The 22,329-nt window shown below is 44.2% G+C and overlaps 1 protein-coding gene across 5 annotated transcripts in view; it reads right to left on the reverse strand.

The window, feature by feature from the left end:
* BPTF (bromodomain PHD finger transcription factor) overlaps window positions 1-22,329 on the reverse strand; it is a 1,440,172-nt gene that overhangs the window by 951,520 nt on the left and 466,323 nt on the right. For all 5 annotated transcript variants that reach the window (XM_085617259.1, XM_085617261.1, XM_085617262.1 and 2 more), the window contains exon 14: window positions 15,073-15,197. In XM_085617259.1, coding sequence (XP_085473385.1) covers window positions 15,073-15,197 — 125 coding nt within the window. The remainder of the gene's footprint in view (window positions 1-15,072; window positions 15,198-22,329) is intronic.

Genomic DNA, 22,329 nt, shown 5'->3' on the forward strand with positions numbered 1-22,329 from the left:
TCCTGGCATGATTGAACAGAGGGAAGCTAGAAGCCAGCAGCCTCAGAGTCAACCTCACTGAAATCTAGGACAGGGGCTCAAAGATTCAAGATCATTGCCTGAATGTCCTAGACTATTTCCAGGGGGGAAGGCACAAAACCGATCTGTGTCCAGAATGGCTCAGAAGAAGATAGGGGAAGACGAATGCCTGACCTCTGCAGATGGGCTGTAACCACCACCATCAATTTCATGAACACGCGATAGGCACTGGTAAGGCCAAAGAGGAGCAGAGGGAACTAGAAATGCTCGTGGACTACCGTGAAACGCAGGTAACAACTGGGGTCTTTAAGAACAGGGATGTGAAAATACGCAACCTGCCGATCCAGCCCTCCGATCTACTCTCCAGGATCCAGGGCAGACAGGACATGATTCAACATAAGCAGCTTAAATTTCTCCTTTTTCACGAAATTGGTCCAAAGTTGATCCCGAATAGTTAACTACACACTTTTCATCTCTCAAGACAGCATAGACAGTCATGTGGAAGAACCTGTGCGATACTCTTAATTCCTTCTTTATCAAGACGATTAAGATAATAGAGGACAGTCTCCCTGCTAGTCCTTCGCTCAACTTGACACTCACTGAAGATAGTACACCAGTCAAACTATCTGATTTCCCCATCATTAGCAAGGATGAACTTTTGTACTTGCTATCAAAAGTTAAGTCGGGCTCCCGCAATGATACCTGCCCTGCACACATCTTAAAATTGGGCTTTTCACATTTCCCTCATATAGCTACTTCTTGCTTCAACCACTTCCTTAGTCAAGGCATGGTACCCAACATCTTTAAGGATGCTATAGTTGTCGCGCTTCAGAAGAAAATGGGCTGAACGATCTCACTGTTACCTATCCTAGCGAAAGACCTAGAGGCATATGTTGCAAGGCCCCTCTGCTCCTTCTTTTTGAAGGAAACTAACTTTCTTGACCCCCATCAGGCAGGGTTTTAATCAGCTCACTGAACTGAAGCGGTCATCCTTTAAGTTAGACAATATTCAGGAAGAAGCCGACAGTCAAAGCTGTGGGCCTACAGGACTCTGCCCTGGCTTGGGTTACTTCGTTTTAAAAGGACCACTCGCAATCTGTGTGGTTATCGCCTTTCAAATCCCCAAGTTTTGGTTAACGTGTGGAGTACCTCAGGGATCTTACCCTATCTCCCCACCATTTTAACTTCCACATCTGTCCATTAGTACATTCCTTACAGGAAAGGCAAGTCAGAGTTTATCACTATGCGGATGATTTGCAGCTATTAGTCACCATCAATCGCTCCCCCGAATCCGCGGAAATGTTTCAGAGACTTAATGAGTAGTAACCAACTAAAACTCAACTTTTTTGATAAAACAGATTGTCATTACTCACAATAATTGAGTCTGTGAAACCACTCCTTCCGTCGCCTTAGAGTCCTCATCAACAAGAATCTGTCCATGAAACCTCAAATAGATCCAGTAACGTTTTCCTGTTCTGTGTTGTACAGCTATGGAAAATCAAGAAAATTGGCAAATTCCTCACATGTGATGCCTTGGTTCACGTCATATTGGCCTTAGTCATCACTAGGCTGGATTACACCAATTCCCTTAATTAAGAACTTCAGTTGGCTCAAAATCCGGCAGCTAGGCTAATTTGTCATCAGCCTAGATAAAACCACATTACTGCCTTGTTGAGAAAGCTCATCCGGCTACCAGTTGAACAGCAGTCCATTTTCAAGGTGGGCTGTATAATTTTATAATCTCTTTATGGCAAATGCACAGCTTTTCTATCATCCCGAATAAAAAAATAGACCCCCAATCGCAATATAAGGTCCACTTAAATTAATCTATTCACAATCAACTCGTATAGAAAGAAGAGAATAGGGGTCTCCGGATTTTCCATTCTTGCCCCTCGTATCTGGAACTCCGTTCCCCCAGATATTAGATCTACCTCCAAATACATGAGATTTCAGAAATTATGAAAGACTTGGCTCTTCAAACACGCTTATATTTAGCCTCTGCTAGCAGTGTCATTTCTGTTGCCTAGTGCCAAGAAACCTACTCGGTGAACGTGTGCTTTAAAAAATCAAGCAACATAACAAAAAATAATTAGTTCAGAGGGGGCAGGTGTAGATTTGGGCCGAGACCTCTGTCCTTCTTGGGCACCTAGGAATTAGAGTGAATAAAAACCATGTCCTACTTCGGATGCGGACATCCTTTCAATGGCTGCCTTGGCCTGCACTTCCTGACGAAACAGAGATGGTCCTTCGTCAGCTGTTTCTGGGATGGTGGTAAGGGTGACAGTGTTTCCAAAATTGGGAGGGCGTACCTCTTCTGTAGGATTTGAGGCACCCATTTCTCGGCGACCATTGGGGCTGGCTGTGTGCCAAGTGATCTGGCACTGACCCTGCTCTTGAGACAGTGATCGAGCACTGCATTATTCTTAACAGCAAATAGACAGGAAAAACCTCTGGACATGACGATCAGTGAAGATTTGACATCCCCACGAAAACCAAGTGGGCCTTAACAAGGCGTGGTAATGCCGCGCCACCGTAGAAGGCATGGTTATACACAGGGACTCTGTGGTGTTCATTTCACACTGGATGGTAAACTCTGCTGCTTCTCTGCTGTCACCAGAGCTTGGTTGAGGATGGCACAGCCTTCCTTGGGCAGCACGGGGAGCAGCTGTACAACTGAATCCCAAGGTGCATGGGAATATCAACCCAAGAGGAATGCAGTGTTCTCCAATTGCAAGGCTAGTGGAAGAAAAAATGTGCTTCCCAAATGTGCCCAGCCTCTTGGATTCCCTATCTGGTGGTGTGGTAGAGAACACGCTTGGGTTGACCAACACCAGGCACTCAAGGGAGGGCTGCTGGGAAAGGAAGACTGGGTATCCCCGGGCAGAACAGTGCAGACAATCATTCAGTGCACGGGAGCCCTGAACAAGGTTTCGCCAAGGACCCCAGCACGACGCCGGTGAGGGCCTTGTTAAAAAGGAAGCATGGGATCATATGAACTTACCCCATGTTCAGGCACCTCAGTCAAGACGTTAATCTTGATATCAACGACTGTCAGCTGAAGATCGACGGCCTCTGCTGCCGTGCATATCACGATGGCAAAGGATATGCCTTCTTCTGAAACCTGGTCCAAAGGGGAAACCACACCAGCGTATGGGAAGGTATCCAGGCCAGTGGCATCACCCATCTCCTCATACCATCAAGGTCGTCCTAGAGACCAAACTCCTCCTCTCCATCACCCACTTCCGAAGGTAGGGACCAGTGGGAGAGTCCAGAGCCTGAACGAGGCCAACAGCGTAGTCAAGCGCAATTGGATCAGTGTTGTGTATGATCTGCACATTGTTGAGTGGCTGTGTTGCCAGGTAGGACAGAGCCAGGGTGGAGGCATCTGTGTCAGCATCAGTCCCGATCCAAGGGCAGCTCCAGACGGCCTAGCTGGCATTGAGGGCTAACCCGCTGATGGTAACCCAGAGGGGACACCTCTCGGCTCCGTGGGGCCCCAAGGCTCTCCAGAGTGAGTTAGTAGCTCAAATAGCACAAATGGTGTCATAAAATACCTTCAATTGTGCCTGCATCAGTCCAGGAAACTTAGGGTAGTGCAGAGTGGGCCTAGGCGCCGGGTCCGAAGGTGGAGTGGGGGAGGGGGGGGGGCAGGACCTAGAAGCAAAGTGTTTGGAGGGCAAAGTCAAAGAACGCTTCAACTTCTTTTTCCTGTGCTTCTTCAACTTACCCGAAAAAGAAGAAGTCTTTGAGCGCGTCGAGGACCGGAGCCGGGAACTATGCACAACAGCTCCGTAAGCAACCTCAAGAATGGGACCATGAATGAAAATGGTGTGGCGTGTGCTTCTGCCACACCACCAGGAGTTTCATTGCCGCACACAAATCGCCTTGGAGTGCATAGACTTGCACTCAGCACAGGCCTTGGTGCCTTGACTGAACTCCAGGCACCAGAGAGACCAAGTGGGACTCATACACCAACATCTGTCAATGACATCCTCCACAAAGCTTAAAAGCCAGTAGGTTTGAAAGGGAACATGTCCCTAGCAAACTGGGAGCAATAGCTCATTAAGGGTAGACAAAAAGTCAAAAAAGTCATCCAAAAAGTGTCCGAGGTAGCACTCTTGATCTGCACTGTTGACAAGGAACAAATGGAACTCATGTCAGCATTCCTATGTGGCACCTAATAGGCACCGCAATGTCACTTCCGATGCAGACAATGCCAACACAGAGCAGAACAACGACATCTACCAGTACTGCTTAAGATTTTCCACATCCAGTTAGACACCTGGGAAATATTCAAATTTTATGAATCTGCAGGTCGAAGACTATCAGAATGAACTTCACTTAAACTTCTGAGTTTCACCTCTCCTTTCTTTCTATCAAATTGCCCTCCCCTTCCATACTCTGCTCGCCTACCACCTTCCTATCGTCACAGGCATGTTTTTTTTTTTATTGGGTTTTTATAAGATGCAGAACATAATGTCAGCAAAACAAGTACATTATCTGTCACATGTAAATACATTTCGCTACAGCCAAAGTGTCCATCCTTATAAGACAAAAAAAATCTTATTTAGTCCAGACCCATTCAACTGAACTGGGCTATACAAAGTCTCATTGTATTATGGTAGTCCGCATTCCATAAGTGAGTTAGTAACGTTAGATGGTTATGGAAATGAGATTATGTATGTGCATGTTCCATTCAAGTGTGCATTGATTTCCAGTGGGATTAGCAAAAGGCCCCCTTAATGGTATGCTATCAAGGGTGACAAGGAGGCTGCATTTCCGTCTTGAGTGGGGGAGCCGCCAAGCAGGGATGAACGGAATGGATCCCAGATATCCCCTAAAACCAGTATGTAGCAAAATTGGCATGGGCACACATAAAATGTAGCTCCATGTCCAGGTCCTCAAACCTGCCCCGGGAAAATGGCCCTGTGAGTATTGCACAGTCTGGGCTGTCTCCCACCCCATGCCAGCCAGAAGAGCTGTGTTTTCAGAGTTTTAAAAAATGTCGACCTGGTGTGTATGGAATATTGAGGAAGAGAACGAGAAGTTTCGGCAATATGATCATTTTCATTAGGCTAATGCTGCCAGCCAATGAGAGGGTGATAGCTATACAATGCGTAATAGAGTCTGTTAGTGTGTCTAATTTTCTACCATAATTGGCTCGGATATTCGTCCTCGTCTCTGGCAATATATATACATATTTAGGATGTCCGGTTTTAGGTTTAAACCTATAATAATTGATAAAACCCCACTGAAAGAGAAATAGCCATCACCAGTGAAAACATATAAACACTGAAAAAACACATGCACAACCACTAACTAAATGCCATTCAAAGAGAGAAAAAAAGAGAATGAAAGAGTAATTTTTTTCTTTCTGCATCGGCCAATACAATGAACCATTGTTATACAAGCTAGCGGCAAGAAAGACTGGACTAACATTATTCTTCTTGAGTTTTTTGTTTAGGGATGCCACTAAAATATTGTTTCTTCTTCCTTTCGTTTTTTTCAGTTTTGTGGTCTTTGGTCTAAAGATGCAGGGTTTAGAAGCATGTTTTAGGTCTTGTTGAATTATTTTATAAACTGTAGAGAATCAGAAAATATCAAAATAATATTTGATATTTTGCCTCCGTTTGATTTTTTCACTGATTGGTATAATGGCTTGGAATCTTTCCCAATACATGTGTCATCACATTTGCCCACAGAGAATGCGTAAAAATCATTGATGCATCAGCCCCCAGTTACTAGTGAGTCAGTATTGATAGTAGGTAAATTGCCAACACCTCAGGCTTTAAACATTCAATGCAAGGTATAGTGACAAGTTTATGTGAAAAGAGTGTTATCACTAAGCATCTGGGATAGGTGTGAAAACATGGCACTAGACTTTTGGAAAACATGGAACACAGTGTCGCTTGGAATCCTCTGCAAAAGGGTTCTTTCCAAGCTCAACAAAGACTGGAGTGATATTGTTTGTATTTGCAGTGATTCAGCTACGTATATGAAAAAGTTGTGTGATGACCTGTCAAAATCGAAACCTGAGCTGAAGTTCTTCCCTGTAAGAGATCCTTGCCACTTGTTAGATGGTATACTGAAAACATATTTACAATCTTGAGAGTTAATGAAGAAAGCTATTACCTTTTTAGTCTATTCTTATGCACTGTTTTGTTATGCACAGGAACTAAAACGCAAACATTTCACATTTTGTGCTTTGTGTGGCATCAATGAAAGTCATCCCAACTGTGTCACTTAGATGATGGTTCTCAGTCCAATGCTTTATTATCCATTTGGCAACCGTTTGCAGAATTTCTGTGAGTGATGATGCCAAAGGCAAGAAATGTGAGGATCTTTGGTCACATAAAGATAGTGATGTGAAAAAAGTATACTCTACTGCATTCTTAGATTTTTACACGAAAACATAACTGCTGTAGCGGACATAATAAAAACATTTGAGTCTAAAAACACCCTTGTCTGCCAAGTGTTCAGCATAATTGGTGTAGATGTGAAACATCTCCTTGAGAGTAGGCTGGGTGACACCTTTAGTGATTTTGGCACTGTAACATGTTCCATGTTAGAGTGCTTGCCACTTGGTAAGCACAGCAATGTTGAAGAGCAATTCAAGAACTTTTATTTAACAATGTATGAGAAATGGCTTGCAATGATGCATAGAAATGTCCCTTCACCAACCGTGGCATTTGAAGTTAATGAAACCTCACTGTGTTACTCTGTACAAATTCTAGATCCCTTCCAGAGAGGGGAATTTCCTCCGTAGTTTCAAAAGTGCTGCCACATTTTTGAGCGCTTCAATAACTCTGAGGGCATGAACGCCCAGTACAACGCAAATGTTGCAGAACCTACCCTGAGAATCGCAATCTTCAAGTGCACCAGTATTGGCATGGAAAGCTATGTAAAATTGTGTACTGGTTGTTTTGGTATTGCCCATCTCAAGTGCCAATGTTGAGAGGGCCTTTTCACAGAAAAAAAGTTGACATGGGAAGGCAAGAGGGAGCGCACATGACCAAAGACTCACTGAAGAAGTAGTCTATGGTTTACTTTGATAATTAAATTGCAAACATTTATTTGGACCTCATATACCCTATATGTACACTGTCTATATACCATGCGCCATCAGTGCAGCAAGCAAGCAATAATAAAAGCAAAATGTTCCATAAATACCGTAAAAACACTACTTATGTTGTTTTTAATGGCGTGAAAATGTGTAAGTACTGATAACCGCTGTTTTTTTTGAGGTATTGAAATCACTTGAAAACACTGAAAAAACCCCACCAGAATTTACCAAAAATAGAAACTGAAAACAGGAAAGCCTATACATATTGAAGCTGTTTCGCACCACGTCAAGGGATAATCCAGGGGATGCCTCTGAGTTGCGGGAATAAGGGGAAAGATCTGGGATTTCTCCCAATTGATGTGAAGGTCTGACCGCCCTCCATAGCTAATGAACTCATGCAGGATTGGGTTAAGGCTGGACATTGGATCTCGGACGTAGAGTGTTAGGTCATCTGCGCAGAGAGACACTAACAGATGTCTAGTAGGATATTGGATTGCATAGTTTTGGTGATGCTGTCTGAGCTTAGCTGCGATCGTCTCTACGGCAAGCGCAAATAGAAGGGTGCAACAGTGGGCATCCCTAACTGATGCCACATGAAACAGAGAAATAGGAAGAACAAACTCCTTTGATGTGTAACCTTGCCTGCAGTTGGTTGTATAATATAGCAATATGAAAAGAAGGGGTGTGGAAGCCCATCCGCCGCAACACACCCATAATATAATCACAGTGTAGAGAATCAAATGCTTTGGTGGCATCTAGAAAGACAGCCACTGCCGTCAGGTCTGGGTTTAAAGCCTGGAGTAGTACGAAAAGGGTGCGTAAATTATGCAATGTGGCCCGTCCCGGTATAAAACCGGATTGATCAGGCCAACCGGAAACTCCATTAAAATACTCAAGCAATTATCTAGGATTTTAGCAAGAATCTTCATATCGCAGTTAACAAGTGAGAGAGGGAGATAGGATTCGCAGGTGTCTGCAGGTTTGCCAGGTTTTATATAATCCGAGCCTCTCGCATCGAGGGAGGCAGAATGCCCAGTTCACGTGCCTCGGCATATAAGGCCTGAGGACAGGGACCAGAGAGCTCACAAGTTTTATAGAAATCAGCCAGCAGGCCCAGGTTTACGGCTGGACTGCAGCTGCATTATGGCAGCTCTAATCTCATCCTCCTTAGAATCACCCGAGTGAAACTCCCGCTGTGCATTGCTAAGTCAGCCCAGCGCCAAATCATCTAAGTAGGAGTCTATATCAAGGGAACATGCTCTGCACGTGCTGTATTATGTGTAATAAAATGTTGAGAAAGTATGTAGAATATCAGCTGCATCTTTGTGTAGGGTGCCGTCTGTATCCGTAATTTCCAGGATGTAGTTGGCGAAATGGGGCTTGTGAACCAACTTCGCCAGCGGCCTCCTAGGCCGCTCACCCTCCTCATAAGTTCACGCCTGAAAATATTTCCTGCGAAACAAGCATTCCTGCTCAGCTGTGGCCTGGTATCAGTTGGTGCATCTCTGAGTAGGCATCTATGTCTCCATCCCGCTTGGAATTCAGGCACTTAATCTAGATCTCTAACTTCCCGAGTGTATTTTGGATATCACGTAAGATACCTCAGCTTTTAGCAAAACAGATTCCACAAACAATAACTTTAAAGGCCTCCCATACTGTGGAGAGGAGTAGGGCTGAACCTAGATTACATTAGAAGAAGTCTTGAATCTCCTGTCTCAATTCCTCTCTAAATGGGTTGTCTAGCAGAGTCATAGGAGAGAGCCTTCAGGATAGGTAGGCCAGTTGGCCAGTCTGGGGAGTCCAAGTACATGCGGGCCAGGTGGGTAGTTTGCGTCAATCATGTGACAAGACCTGGAGATATAAACCAGTAGTCAAGTCTCAACCAGTTTGAGTGTACGGACGAGTAGAATGTGCCCTCTTTACTCAATAGGTGTAGAGCACTCCAGGCATCTAATAATTGGTGTTCGTTCATGATATCTCGAATATGTTGGCGAGCGTTGGTGTAATGGTGAGCTTGGGGATGTGATCTGTCAACGCTAGGATGCAGCACAATGTTGAAGTCACACACCGGCCGCCAAATAATAAATGTGGAGCCTATAGTCATCACAAGTCCCCAAAAGCCTGGTAAAACAATTCAACCTCATTGGTATCTGGGCCATAACAAGTTACTAAGGAAATAGAATGTGAAGCCAGTCTGCTCCATATTAGACAATATCGTCCCTGTGGATCTGCCAAAGATCCTGCCAGAAATTAGAGTAAATTTTCCCGAATTATTATGCCTGTGCCTCTGACATATGTGGAATACGGTGCAGAGCTTCTATATGCTGCCCACGTGGAGTCGAAAGTGGCGTGTGTGGTGGGGTCCATGCGAGTTTCCTGCAGAATTGCAATTTGCATGTTGTGTCTATCCAGATAAGCTAAAATGTGTCCACGTTTACAGGGGTTCCCGAAACCTCTCAAGTTCCATGGCGAAAAAATTACTGGATCTAATAGATGAGTCATGCGTGCCTATTTTATCAGTCATGATAACTTGCTAACTGAAGTCAAACAGGTATGGACCATACGTAGCATCCATATATGTAGAGTAAAAGTTAAGTAACAAATACATTAATTGCACAACAAAAAACATTAAATCGAAGTCCCTACGCCCGCCCCACCCACTCCGGCAGACCAATCCTATTGGGAATAAGATACCCTGCCTCCCCAAAAAATATCTATAAGAAATTTATCTGTAGCAGATGTATCCTTCAGGGACGTTGCCAGGAACTCGGCAGTCCGCCCTCGAATCAACGAGGGCGTCCAAGGTGTCCAAATGGGCATCCCAATTGGCCGCTGAATCTGGATGCAAAGTTGTTGACGAGATATAAATAGCATAATAACTATATGTTCCCCTGGCTCAGGTGCGCCTTGCAAAGGATAGGAAAGTCTGTCTATACATCAGTCCTCTGCCACACCATCGGATTGGAGATGTATGATGAGCATCAGTCTGGGTTTTAATCCGGTCTTAAATGGGTATGACAGTGCGGTTTAACCTAGTTCTGACAATAGTGAAATAGGTCTGGTCGCTGGCAAGTTCTCAGCTGCTGGAGGAGAATTAAGAGCAGTACAGTGCAGGAAATCATGTACTTGTTGTGGGTTGGTGAAAGTATGCTGTTTCCCCTGGTAGGTGAGGCAGAGGCGAGCTGGTATAGCATGGCGTAGGATATGCCGGCCTGTTTTCAACTTCCGCTTGAATATTAAGAATTCTTTCCAGGCTTTCTGTACCACTATAGTGAAATCTGGATAGATGGCTATTGCATTGCAAGTTGAGCAAACATTGTTCCCTAGCTAGACGAAGGATGGTGTCACGGTGGTGAAATGTAAGGGGGAGGTCGGGATACAAGGAAACGATGGGCTCTCTCCATCACCAGTTGTCTGGAGAATGCTGTGGCGTTGAATATTGTCATAAGCAACTGTTCCACATACTCCTCCATGTTTCCTGTGTTGGCGGATTCTAGAATTCCTAGTATACATATGTTGTTTCTGCGCAATCGTGCCTTTAAGACTTTATTTCTAGCAGACATCACTTTCAGGATACGCTCCATATTTAATAGCTGCTTGCCCCTCTGTGAAGAAGTGTCTTCTAGATCATAGATTCTTTGTTCCGCCTCTCCTATGCGCCGGGCCTGCTTCTCTATCTTTTGGGTGATGAAATCCATATGAGTGCACTGGAATCCATTTTGGTTTCTATGGAGGTGAGATTGATCATCATGAGTAGGAGACATTTAACTCTATGTTCCCAGAGTGAGTATCTGTTGGTGGGTTAACGGCGATATTAGGATCAGTGTCATTGTTCTGTACATGGGTGTACTTGCGGAGCTCAAAGGGCAGTCTTGATTGTTTGTCCTCCATTCTGCCCATCCCGCAGGCACTGCTGTCTCGGGAAAATCGCTCAGAAGAAAACAGTCAGATGATTACCGCAGTTGCTCTCCCCCCCTCAATGGATATGCATAGCGGGTGTCAGCTGTCTCCAGGTCCCGCCACACCTCCCAAACTCCAGTCGGAGGGGCATGTGCAGTCCTGAAAGGGTTGTATATGGTCCTCAAATTAGACCAGCTAGAAATAGGGGGAGTGCTAACTCAATATATCATCACAGGTCCTTACGTATATTGGAGCCAGAAATCCTTGTTTGCAATGTGTAAGGCAGCTCCTCTCCGACAGTGAGCCGAGGGATGGCCGAGCACTGCAGGTAGTGGGGTCATCTACATAACTGGCACACTCGAGGCGGCCTCTCAATCACGTTATGTCCCCTAGGCTTGGTGGGGTTCTGCAGAAGAAGGTACCAGTTGCCGCCCGCTGTCGCACTCAGGCCTAAGGGCCCTGCAGGCCGGCCCTCCGCAGGCCGGACCCTCCGCAGACCGGACCCTCCGCAGACCGGACCCTCCGCAGACCGGACCCTCCGCAGACCGGACCCTCCGCAGGCCCAGCCTGCCGTAGGCCATGCCAGATCACGCAGTCACTCCACACGGCCCGGCATAAACAGGACCCAAGAGGGGAAGAGCACTGCAGCAGACAAAAAGTGGGGGATGCAAGTGGGCTCCTCTACCCGCCCTGCACCAATCCAAGATCGGGCACTCACCCCAGTAGACAGGGCGAAGGCCTGGACACACCGTCGTCACGCCTCTGCTGCTGGGATCAGGCAACTAACCCTGAGCCGGCAGGGCTCCCAGCAGTCTCCCACTGCTCAGGCTCCCACGCTTCTCTTTTTTTTTATTTTTGGGGGGCTCTCCGAGGATTGCAGTGCTTAGTACAAGTTCATGTCTGATTTCTGGAAATAAGGAGCAGCTTTCTGGGGCAGGATAATAGCGGATCTTGAGCCTGGCCAGTAGGAGACTCACGCAAGTGCAGCCAGCTTGCTTGCCATCTCTCGAGCGCCTGCCAAAGTCACATGCATGTTTGCCTTAAACTCTATTATTGTATTTTTGAAAATTGCCCACAACTCATAATCAAATATCACAACCTCTCCTTTTAAAGTCTTACCACTGCAACCTAACAATAACTAATCTGCTCAAGCTAATCTAACAACCCCATCGCCCTTATATGCATGAACTGACACACAACCCCACTAATGATCAAAACTAAATCATTAATTTAATCTACCACAGAGAAACTTGGATAAATGCATGAAATAATCTGGTTGAGACCAATCAAAGTAGCTAACCATAACCACTGTACTAAACACCAACCTTGGGTTCTGCTGTAGCAAGCTGTCCAGTGGAAAGCACTTCAACACATCGGGGGTAGCAAGCGCTATATAAATGCAATTACAAAACCCGCTTCATTGGTGATGGCCCGATTCCAAAGCATCTGCGCCTCTTCCAACATGGAACAGGACTGCGCACATCATTAGTTCGCAACCGCGTACCTCAATATTTTGCAATGCAATACATAACGGATGTGTTGTCATCAACAAATCGTGTCTAGCTAGCTTACGAATGAGCACAAGCAGACGTTTTCCTGATAGCCTGTAGATACTTTCTCCACTTCTGATCAGAAGCCTCTTGTGAGCAATTCTAGCAAGAGGCTTCCCCATTCTTCAATCTGTTGACATTGTTATTCTGCCTACTGAGAGCAGGAATGGGAGACCTGTGCTGAAACTTACTGGGACTCATTTGGTCTAGAAGGGATTTTAGGTTCTGTCAGGAAGGGTTTGTTTGAAGCAAAACAGCCCTCGCTAATGGCATAAGTTTCACCCTCTTGATGAAGGGAAGGCTTTTCCAAATGAGTGTCTAGGACGCCCCCTTCAATTTGAGACTGTGACCAGATGGATGGATGGCTTTTGAAAGTTTAGAGTCAATCTCAGTTTGACAAAAAAAAGTCTGACACAAGTGGCTGTCAAGATAAGAGACTTCCTTTGCTGGAGCTTTGACAAGCCAATCATTCAAGTTCCAGGATACTAGGTGTCACTGTTCGTGTAGGAAGGGTGATAATGGCACTAGACACTTGGAGTAATAATTGCAGTCCGAATAGAAGCACCTTGACTAGGTAGTGCTGCCCCAACACTGAAAATCAGACGTATTGCCTGTGATTCGGGTGTACTGGGATGTGGATTTACACATGTTTAAGATCCAGAGGGGTAAGATATTTCCCATTCTGAAGGAGGGGAAACATTTATTGGAAGGTTAACTTTCAAATGGACTGATTTTTTCTTTACAAATGCTACATGAAAATTCCACAAATCCCCTAAAAACAACTCAGTTTGTTGAAAGCTGAAGTGAGAGGCAGGTTTAGGTCGGGAGGACAAAGTAGAAGTAAATATGAATCCAGAATAAGGTCAAACACAGGTTAGAGCAAAGCACCACGAAGAGACTCCAGGCTATGAGGAATTCTTTGCTATGGTGGCCTCTAGAGAGGTACAGAGCTCAGCACTTCACCTCGCTAACAAGTTTAGGTTGTTATATAGATATGCTGTAGATATGCTAGCAAACTAACACTGTTCTTGAGCCTTTTAAACTTGTTTACTGTTATTTAAGTTACCAAGCCCTCCCGACGATGGGGAATGTATGTTAATCTATGAAATATCCAGTACTATAGCCCATCAACTAACACAATAGTTACAAAAGGTATGTTTAGACTCTAAATGCTAACATGCATATCAGTTTTCTTATACATGATGATAGAAAAAAATAACATAACGTGAAGTCTGCTTGCTGACGCTTAGTGGTTTTGGGTAGGAGACATTTTGGAAACAAAAACTTTAACTCTTCAAGTAAACCAGCAGTATTCCAAACCAGACTGTAAATGGCACTTTAATGTACAGCATATTATCTACAACATATGCTGAAAACAAATCAAACTATTGGTGATAATATTCACCTTTGATCACCCTCCCTCAATTTTGAAATTAATGAAAAAGAAACAAAGTCACACTTAACTTAGGTATACACTTAGCCACACAACACTGCTTCATTTTCTAAAACACACACAGCGTTTGCCATATTTAGCTCCGGAATCATTTACAGATCAGAGATTCAGTTTGCTAATCTACCAAAATCACAATCCCACAAAGCGTATTGCTTTATAAATAGAACAATTCACCTTTTACTAACTCACAAAGCGAACATAAGTTGGTTTTTGAAACGCCCACCTTCCACAATAGAACACTAACAGCATATTTAGATGCCTGAAACTCAAGTTCCAGTATGATAGTCTGAGCAGAGACACCACTTCTATGACTCAAAAAAGATTTCCAAAACAATTCCTCCATTCTACTATCCATATCACATTCACCTGTATTTAACCAGAACCCTGTACCATAGAATGGTGATTATTTAAGCCTTGTAGCAATTCATGTAATACTACTAAGATAAATCTTATGTGCCTTAGATTAAGAAAATTCAATATTCTCTCATAAATTGTGGCCAGGCAATACTTTCATCAAGTTGTGGAGTCAACATGAGACTATAAAAAATAATTCTAACCAAATGCCTGAAAACTGATATTCAAATTGACTCAACCTAATGTGCCTTGCTGCTGCTTAATTCTGCACCCAAAATACATCACTTTTGTTTTATATATATATTAATTCTTAAACTGTGATCTGTATATCAGGCTATAAACCTATGGAGAATACACTTCAGTTCAAATGCTGCTTAGTCAAACCAAGCAGTTTGAGTCAATGTAATACACAATCTCAATATGCCCCCCACCAGTTTCAGTAGAAATGAACTACTACTTGGCTCAAGTTTCTTCCAGATCTTATGCCAACTTATTCAAAAGAATTGGGGTTAAAATGGGGCAGTCATAAACCCATCTTTATGCACACAAAATATGCGTTATTCCATATTATGCAAAACTAACTGTGGGCCAAAAATCATCATGTGAAATTATCAAAACAATTAGTAAATTAGAAGTGACAGTGGCGGCAATGGATTTCAAGTTATGCTATACTATTTTCCTACTTTACCATTCAAAAAACTTAGACTATTAGATCTGTATTACAATAAACTTACCGGTGCGTGTCATTCCTCCTCCAGGTGGGGGTTTAGCTGCCATATCATCCCACCGTAAACATGCCCAAAGTAATCGAAGCATGAGACTCACACCAGCTAAAGATTTCACAGTTTGAAGACGATATCTACAATAAACACCAAACAAACTCATTTATATCAATATTTAACAAATCATTTCAAATTGTTTTGTGTATAAAAATGTGATTCAGTATAACACAACACTTGCCACTATTTGCAAATATGTAGGTTAGTTAAAGACAGTCTGATGAACTTCAGCACTTGTTCAAAACTAGTATATGGCTTACCTAAAAAGACGTGTTTATCTTCAGATAAAAATTACCCTTTAGTGAAAAGGTATCGGTTTAATTTTAAGAAATAAGGGGGGCATACTGACTTCATGAATGTAGATATACTAGATATCTGTATAAAATACTTGTAGTCTATGGTGCTACGTTTTATTTCGAATTTCCAAGAAAAGCTTAAAAAACCCGTTTGTAAATATTTCAAATACAGAAAACGTCAGTGGAATGAAAAATTCTAATTAACATTAGATATCTCAGCACATCAATGGTTTCATTTCACCAATTAACATAGAGGCTGCAGTTGCTTTTCCCCATCAATGCTACATGACTTTTTACTAAAACCCAGGTTTCGATGGGCAACTATCTGTTAGCTAATCTAAAATAATACTAAACACCTTGGTGAGCATTAACAAGTACTTGGAATTTCTATAGTTGTGTCTAAAAATAATCACTTTGAGGTAAGAAAAAAGGTGATGGTTAAAAACAACTAGTGTATCCTCCTCTAATAACCATCTACTGCTGACCAAGCTACCTTCAGAAGGAACATGTTACTTATCCTGTAACAATCTGTTCGTAGCTTGTAGTGCTGTAGATTCATATAATCTGCATACTCCTGTTATCTTGCATGGGGCATGGACATACGCAAGTTATTTTTCTTCTAAGAAGTTTGAATCTCAAGACATGCTGCGAGTCCTCTCTTGCTCCAGAATGCACCAGTGCAAAGGCTCCACCTCAGACTGTTTTTTGCTCAGTGGGTGAATAGTGTAAGTGGAGCGCAGGGTCAAAGACAACAGTGTGCTGTGTATTAAAAGTGAAAATAGTAAAGACAAAGAAAACATATAATCATAGCTAGCTTTCAGGAAGCTGGGCATGTGAATCTACAGTGAATAAATGGTTTCAGGGAAACATTTTCTGTTCGTAGCATCTACGACTGCATAGATTATAAAACAGTTCCTCTCCAAAGCGGTGGCTAGTTAGTAGGTGATGCAAATGTCTGAATAAGTGTTTTCTTAAAACTGCTTCCCAAATAGAGCTTGTTAATATGCCATTGTGTCTACACAGAATTGTATATTATTGTGAGTGGCATTGAATAACTAGCGCAAAAAACAACTGATGGGCGGAATGCTGAATAATGTCAAAAATTCACCCCCAGTACAGAGATCTGGGCCTAAACCCATCATTTATTGCTCACCATGCAATTCCAGTTTGGACCCAGCCATATGCAAATCAGTCTTGACCCTGTTCCTCGTGGGAACAGTCCAGTAGGCCTGGGCAAACATTTCGTTCCGTTCGCGGAAATTGCGATAATTTGACATTTTTGCGTTCCGCGGAGAGCGCGAAAATGTCAAAAATTCCGGTTTCCGCAGCTTGGCGATAATTTGTTTCTTGCTCGCGCTGTAAAATGATACATTCTCGCGCGCGCGCGATCGCCTTACCTGAATCCCTGCGTTCGCCGACAAGTTTTCTTGATCCGGTCGCGTTCTCCATGAGATGTTGTATTGTTTTTAGCCATTTGCGCTGTCTCGCGACAGTTCGCGCCCGCAGTGACGTCATGCGTCGCGCGATCACGTCTTTCTTCTCGCGATCATGCACCGCGAGAACAACTCAAAACAAGATGGCCGCGCCCGCAAGCAGCCACATGGGTAAGTTGGCGACCCGCAACCATGCAGAAAATCGCGCGAACATGCCGGAAAAAAACTTCCGCATCTTCGCGATATTTCTGCTTGTTTGCGATAATTTTAAACATTCTCGCGATAATTTGCGAAGGTTAATTCCGCAAATTCCGCCCACCCCTACAGTCCAGCCCAAACTGCAAGGCCAGACCAGGTCCTCCCTGGACCGGAAACAAGCATCCTGAGACCGGTTTGGGATATCATCCCATATCAGCCAGGCCAGCTTTACTACGGTGCCATGGTGAGCACAGGACCAATTTCTGGGCATACCCACCCCACTCGGGGTGACAAATGCAAAAAGAACAGGAATGCTGAACAATATCAAACGTCCACCCCCAGTACCAAGCTCTAGGCCTAAATTAATTTTTTTCTTACACCAAGCCATTCCAGTTTGGACCCCGCCATATGCAAATCAGTCTTGACCCTGCTCCTCATGGGAACAGTCCAGCCCAAACTACCAGGCCAGTTCCCCATGGACAGAAAACAAGCATACTAGTTCCAGTTTCAGGGTATCAACCCTCATCAGCCAGGCTAGCTTGACTCCAGTGGCATGGTGAATACAGGACCTGGGCATACCTGTGCCACTTGGGGTGACAAATGCAAAAAAAAAACAATTATTGCATGGAATTTCTTTCCTCACCATGCCATTCCAGTTTAACTAGCAGCCTTACTTATCCACAAGAGGGTTATTACCTGAAAAGGCTAATGTGGCTCCCTTTTTAGGTCTCGCCTAGGCAGCACGCATGCGTTGCTCTAGGAGATGACCTTAAGAAATTGGTCTGCCCTTTTCAAGCACTCGTGTTTGTGCTGGCATCCACCTTGCGGGTACGAGCATGCTAATTGGAAACAGATAGCCCGCGCGCCGCTGCTCGCTCCCGCAAGGTGGATGGCAGCACAAGCACGAGTGCTTGAAAAGAGCTGTTTGCTGACGAGAGAGAGGAGAAGATGGCGGCCGGCTAGAGAGCTCGGTCGGGAGCTCCGCACTCTTATGAAACTAGCATAAAAATCGAACAGCTAAACAAACGCCAAAAGAGGGATCCTGATATGCGAGGATGAGGCAAACACTCAGCGATATGTAATAAAAAAGAAAGAAGAAGCATAAAATCAACAAAACCGAGTGAACGGAGCGAAACTACTGGAGAGGCTACGAGGTCGAGGAGCACAGGGTCGGAGCATGCAGAGAACAGGAGCCGGGAACCCGTTCCGGGTCTACGTAGGCAGCAGGCACCAGTGAGTTGGAATACACCTAGGGAAGTGAAGAGGACGAAAAGTGGAGGTGGAGGGAGTGCCGCACTGTTGCTCGATTTCAGTGTGGGATGAGGCAGCCTCGGCGTGTCGGACCTACAGGAAAGCTGCGGCAAGAGTACTGTACAGGGGGAAAACACCTGGACTGCATATCTCACCAAAAAGAAGGAACGACCCCCAGAGTCTACCGCAAACCGAGGAGGACGGATCGGTAGTACATGCTGCTCGGAGTGCAGGGGAGAAAGGTGGAAACCATCAAACTCCTCGGGTAAGTGAAAAGGGGGGGTCTAAACAACACAGTGAGGGGGTAGACAGGGTGTTAAAATAAACAAGCTAACTAAAAGTGTCTTTGCGACAAACTACACAGATCAGGCTAAACCACAGGTTGTAGAACTGGAGCAAGTAGAAGTAAAGGTGGCAAACGCTAAAGGGAGCATGGAACCAAGACACCAACAGCCCCGGTCCCTGCTCCACGGGGATTAACTCAGACAAGGCAACCAAGGGATATCACAGGTTACTGTTTAAGGAGCAAAAATCTTCCGTTCGAAGAAGTGGAGACAGAGCACCCCCCCAAAATAGTAAAGCTATACGCAAAGATTAAAACTTTCTCATCTACCTCCGCTACATCTCCCCCGTGGTCCCAAAAAGAAAAAGAAAAGACAAACCGCAGCAGGGAAATCACAGCCCCCTGTGTCTAGAGCAAGTCAGGCCAAACTAAAAACACTGGGCTCAACAAAACAAAAAGATAACACCCTCCTTAAAGTCCTTCTTTAAAGTACAGGAATCACATAAGGCAGAAAGGTATTACAACAAGAACCAAGCCGAAAGACAAGTAGAAACTCCAGGCGAGGAGGCAGCAAAACAATGTCAACGGTCAGCAACAGGTATAGTGCTCTAGTGACACGGGACAAAAAAGAGATAGCCACGGATGCCGCAATCGTTAGAGTGCCCGATGACGGCCTACTTCCACAAGAAAATACAGTATGGAAAAAATGATGGCTACCATGATAAGAGAAATGAAATCCAATTTCGCGATATCAGAGAAAAATCCAGGAAGCATGCGAGGTAAAGGATCAGAAAATAAATACGCTCATGGAGAGAGTAACTTAATTGGGAGTAGGAGTACTCAACAAAAAGGTGGAGGATAATAGAAAATAAATAGACCACCTTAAATCCACAGACAAGGAGATATGTGACAGAATGGAATCAATGGAAAACCAGGCAAGGAGGGACAATCTTAGAATTCTCAATGTTTCAGAAGGTTTGGAAGGGGAAGATATTAAAACTTTCACAATCACGCTACTGGAAGAGTTAATTCCCTGGACGAAGTCCATTGGTCTAGCAGGGGATATTCAGAGAATTCATCGGGACCCATTTGGGAGAAACAAAGCTAGAAAAAACCCAAGTAAGATCCTCATGAACTTTAAAAATTATACACTTAAAGAAAGAATTCTAAGTGAGAGCTTGAAAGCAGGATCGTTCTCCCAAAGCAACTGGATGTGTAGAAATAGATCAGACATTTCAAAAACAACGCAGGATAGGCAGTGGCAGCTCGGCCAATATATACAACAACTGAAATCACTAGGAGCAACAGTTCAGATGCGGTTACCAGCCTCACTGAGAATAATGTGGCAAAATAAGATGCACAATATTAGAGCCCCCAAGGAGGTAGAGTGCTTTGTAGAAATAATTAAATCGCAATCAAAGGATCAAGCATGACAAATCAAATTTTAAAAAAGAGCAACAAAAGAGTGAGGAGCTCAAAAAGGGGCTAAGGAATGCCCCCAGAAGAGTTAGGAAGGCTTCTCCGGGGAAGGAAAAGAGGGGGGGGGGGGATAATCACATAGTAAAAATCGTAAAAAGAAAAAAACTGACAAAGGTGGGGAGCAAAATAGGGAGAGAAAAAAACAAAAATGTCCCAGCTAAGCAATGTGAGGGAGAAGGGGCCCAGACAAATTTTACAGGAAATAGGAAGGGTTCACCAAATCGGATGGGCATAAAAGGAGTTGGTCTAAATGTCTGTTAAAATAATGACATGGAATGTTAATGGACTCAGGATAAGGAAAAGAAGGGCAAAAATACTGGAATACTTAAACATAGTGGATTGTGAAATAATGATATTGCAAGAAACGCATTTATTGAAAGAAGAATGAGAGAAAATTCTTAAAAATCAGAAATGGATAGATACGTGGGTGTGTACAAACCAAGAGCGCTGTGTGAAAGGGGCGGTGATACTTTTTAAGAAATATCTAGGCGCAAGGATTGAAGCCAAAGAGGTAGAAAAGAAAGGGTGGTGGTGAAAGTGAAGATACACAACAACTTATATACAGTGGTTGGATACTATGGGCCCAATCTGGATGACCCAGAACCACTTCAAAAACTCTACTCGCAACTCCTATCAGCTCCTATAAAAATGGGGGGGATTTTATTATTATTCTGGATCTGAAGAAAGACAGGTTACCAACCAAGAATGGCCCAACCCTACCTAAAATGAGGGAGGGGGTGAGCCTTTGTATTAAAGATCTAGGGATCATGATATTTTTATTTTATTTATTTTGAAGGTTTTATATAGCGGGGACCAGACCCTTGCGGGTATCAGATCGCTTTACAACATAATACAGGAAAAAGGGGAAATAGACAGAGGAGACATAGGCATATACAAACGAAGATAATGTTGCTTATAGGTCAAATAAACAGTGACTGTTCCAATATAGCACATATCTACCATCCTGCATCAAATAGATCAAGTGAATTTTGTAAGGAGAATCGATTTAACTTCCTTTTTAAAGGATGCCGCGTGAGGGTTTTGTTTTGTTTTGGGGTAAGGCATTCCAAATCCTTGGGGCCGTTCCTGAGAAGGTGCGGTTATAAGTTTTCTTTTTTTTAAAGCGTTGCGGTTTCAAAAGAAGATTATATGAACTCCTGTTGGTTCTGTCGTCGCCCGATAGTACTAGTTTTTCTGCCAGGTATTGTGGTGTTTTGTGATGCAATGCCTTGTGTGTCATACAGGCGATTTTCAAATGGAATCTGGCCTCAAAGTGTAGCCATTTAAGGGCATGCAAATCCGGGGAGATTTGACAGTTTCTTTTGGAACCAGTGATTAGTCTGGCGCTGCATTGATTGAGGCTCTTAGTGGGGCTGTCGTTGTTCTGGGAAGGCCGCAGAGAGCGACACTCCCATATTTCATTCTGGGGATAACTAGAGTTTGGACTGCCTGTTTAAAGTCATTTGCGGGTATGAAGGGTTTCAGTCTTCTTAAGGTGTTCATTTGAAAAGTCGCTCCTTTTGTTGCTACACTGATGTGTTTCTGCATATTTAGCTTATTGTCCAGAGTTATACCTAGCGATTTGGCCGAATCGATCATGAGCGGTTGGCCATCTAGTGCTGTTAGGTGCTTCATCCATTCCATGATGGTGGTTGTTTGGTTGGGTGGCGCTATTAAGAGGAATTCTGTTTTTAGGGTATTTAATTTTAAATGGTTATTTACCAGCCATGTCTGAGTTTTTTGGAGCGTAGAGTTGAGGGACTTGATGTCCTCTAGTGAGTGTACCTTAATATAGAGTTGTGTGTCGTCTGCGTACATGTGATATTGGACCTTTGCAGAGTTGACCAGCGCGAGCAACACGGAAGAGACTACCACGGAGGAGCAGCGGTTTCGGCGAGCAGAGGAACAGTGGTCTTCGGAGCAGAGGAAGACGGGGACCCACTCGGAGTAAGAGGCAACGGAAGGCGAGCCATGAGGCCAACGACCCGGCGAATCCCCGAGCCACGTACCAAGGGGTGCGTGGCTTCTACAGGTACGGGAGCGGCTGTCAAGGGCTTTGGGAAGGCGGGAGAGGGCACAGGTGTAGACGCAGCGTTTTTGCCCACAGAGTCGCGAATTCCTATCCACCGCTCCCGCGTTGTCCCTTCTTCACCCCCCCTTTCCTTCGTTGAACGCACCCGGCAACTACCCTTCACTGAGTGCATGGTTACAAAAGCACTAGTTTGTTGTGGTGTACTCCTTCACTCCTGGTCCCTTGGGTTACACTCCGCAC

The sequence above is a fragment of the Triturus cristatus genome, chromosome 7 (genome assembly GCF_964204655.1).
Source record: "Triturus cristatus chromosome 7, aTriCri1.1, whole genome shotgun sequence".
Taxonomy (NCBI): domain Eukaryota; kingdom Metazoa; phylum Chordata; class Amphibia; order Caudata; family Salamandridae; genus Triturus; species Triturus cristatus.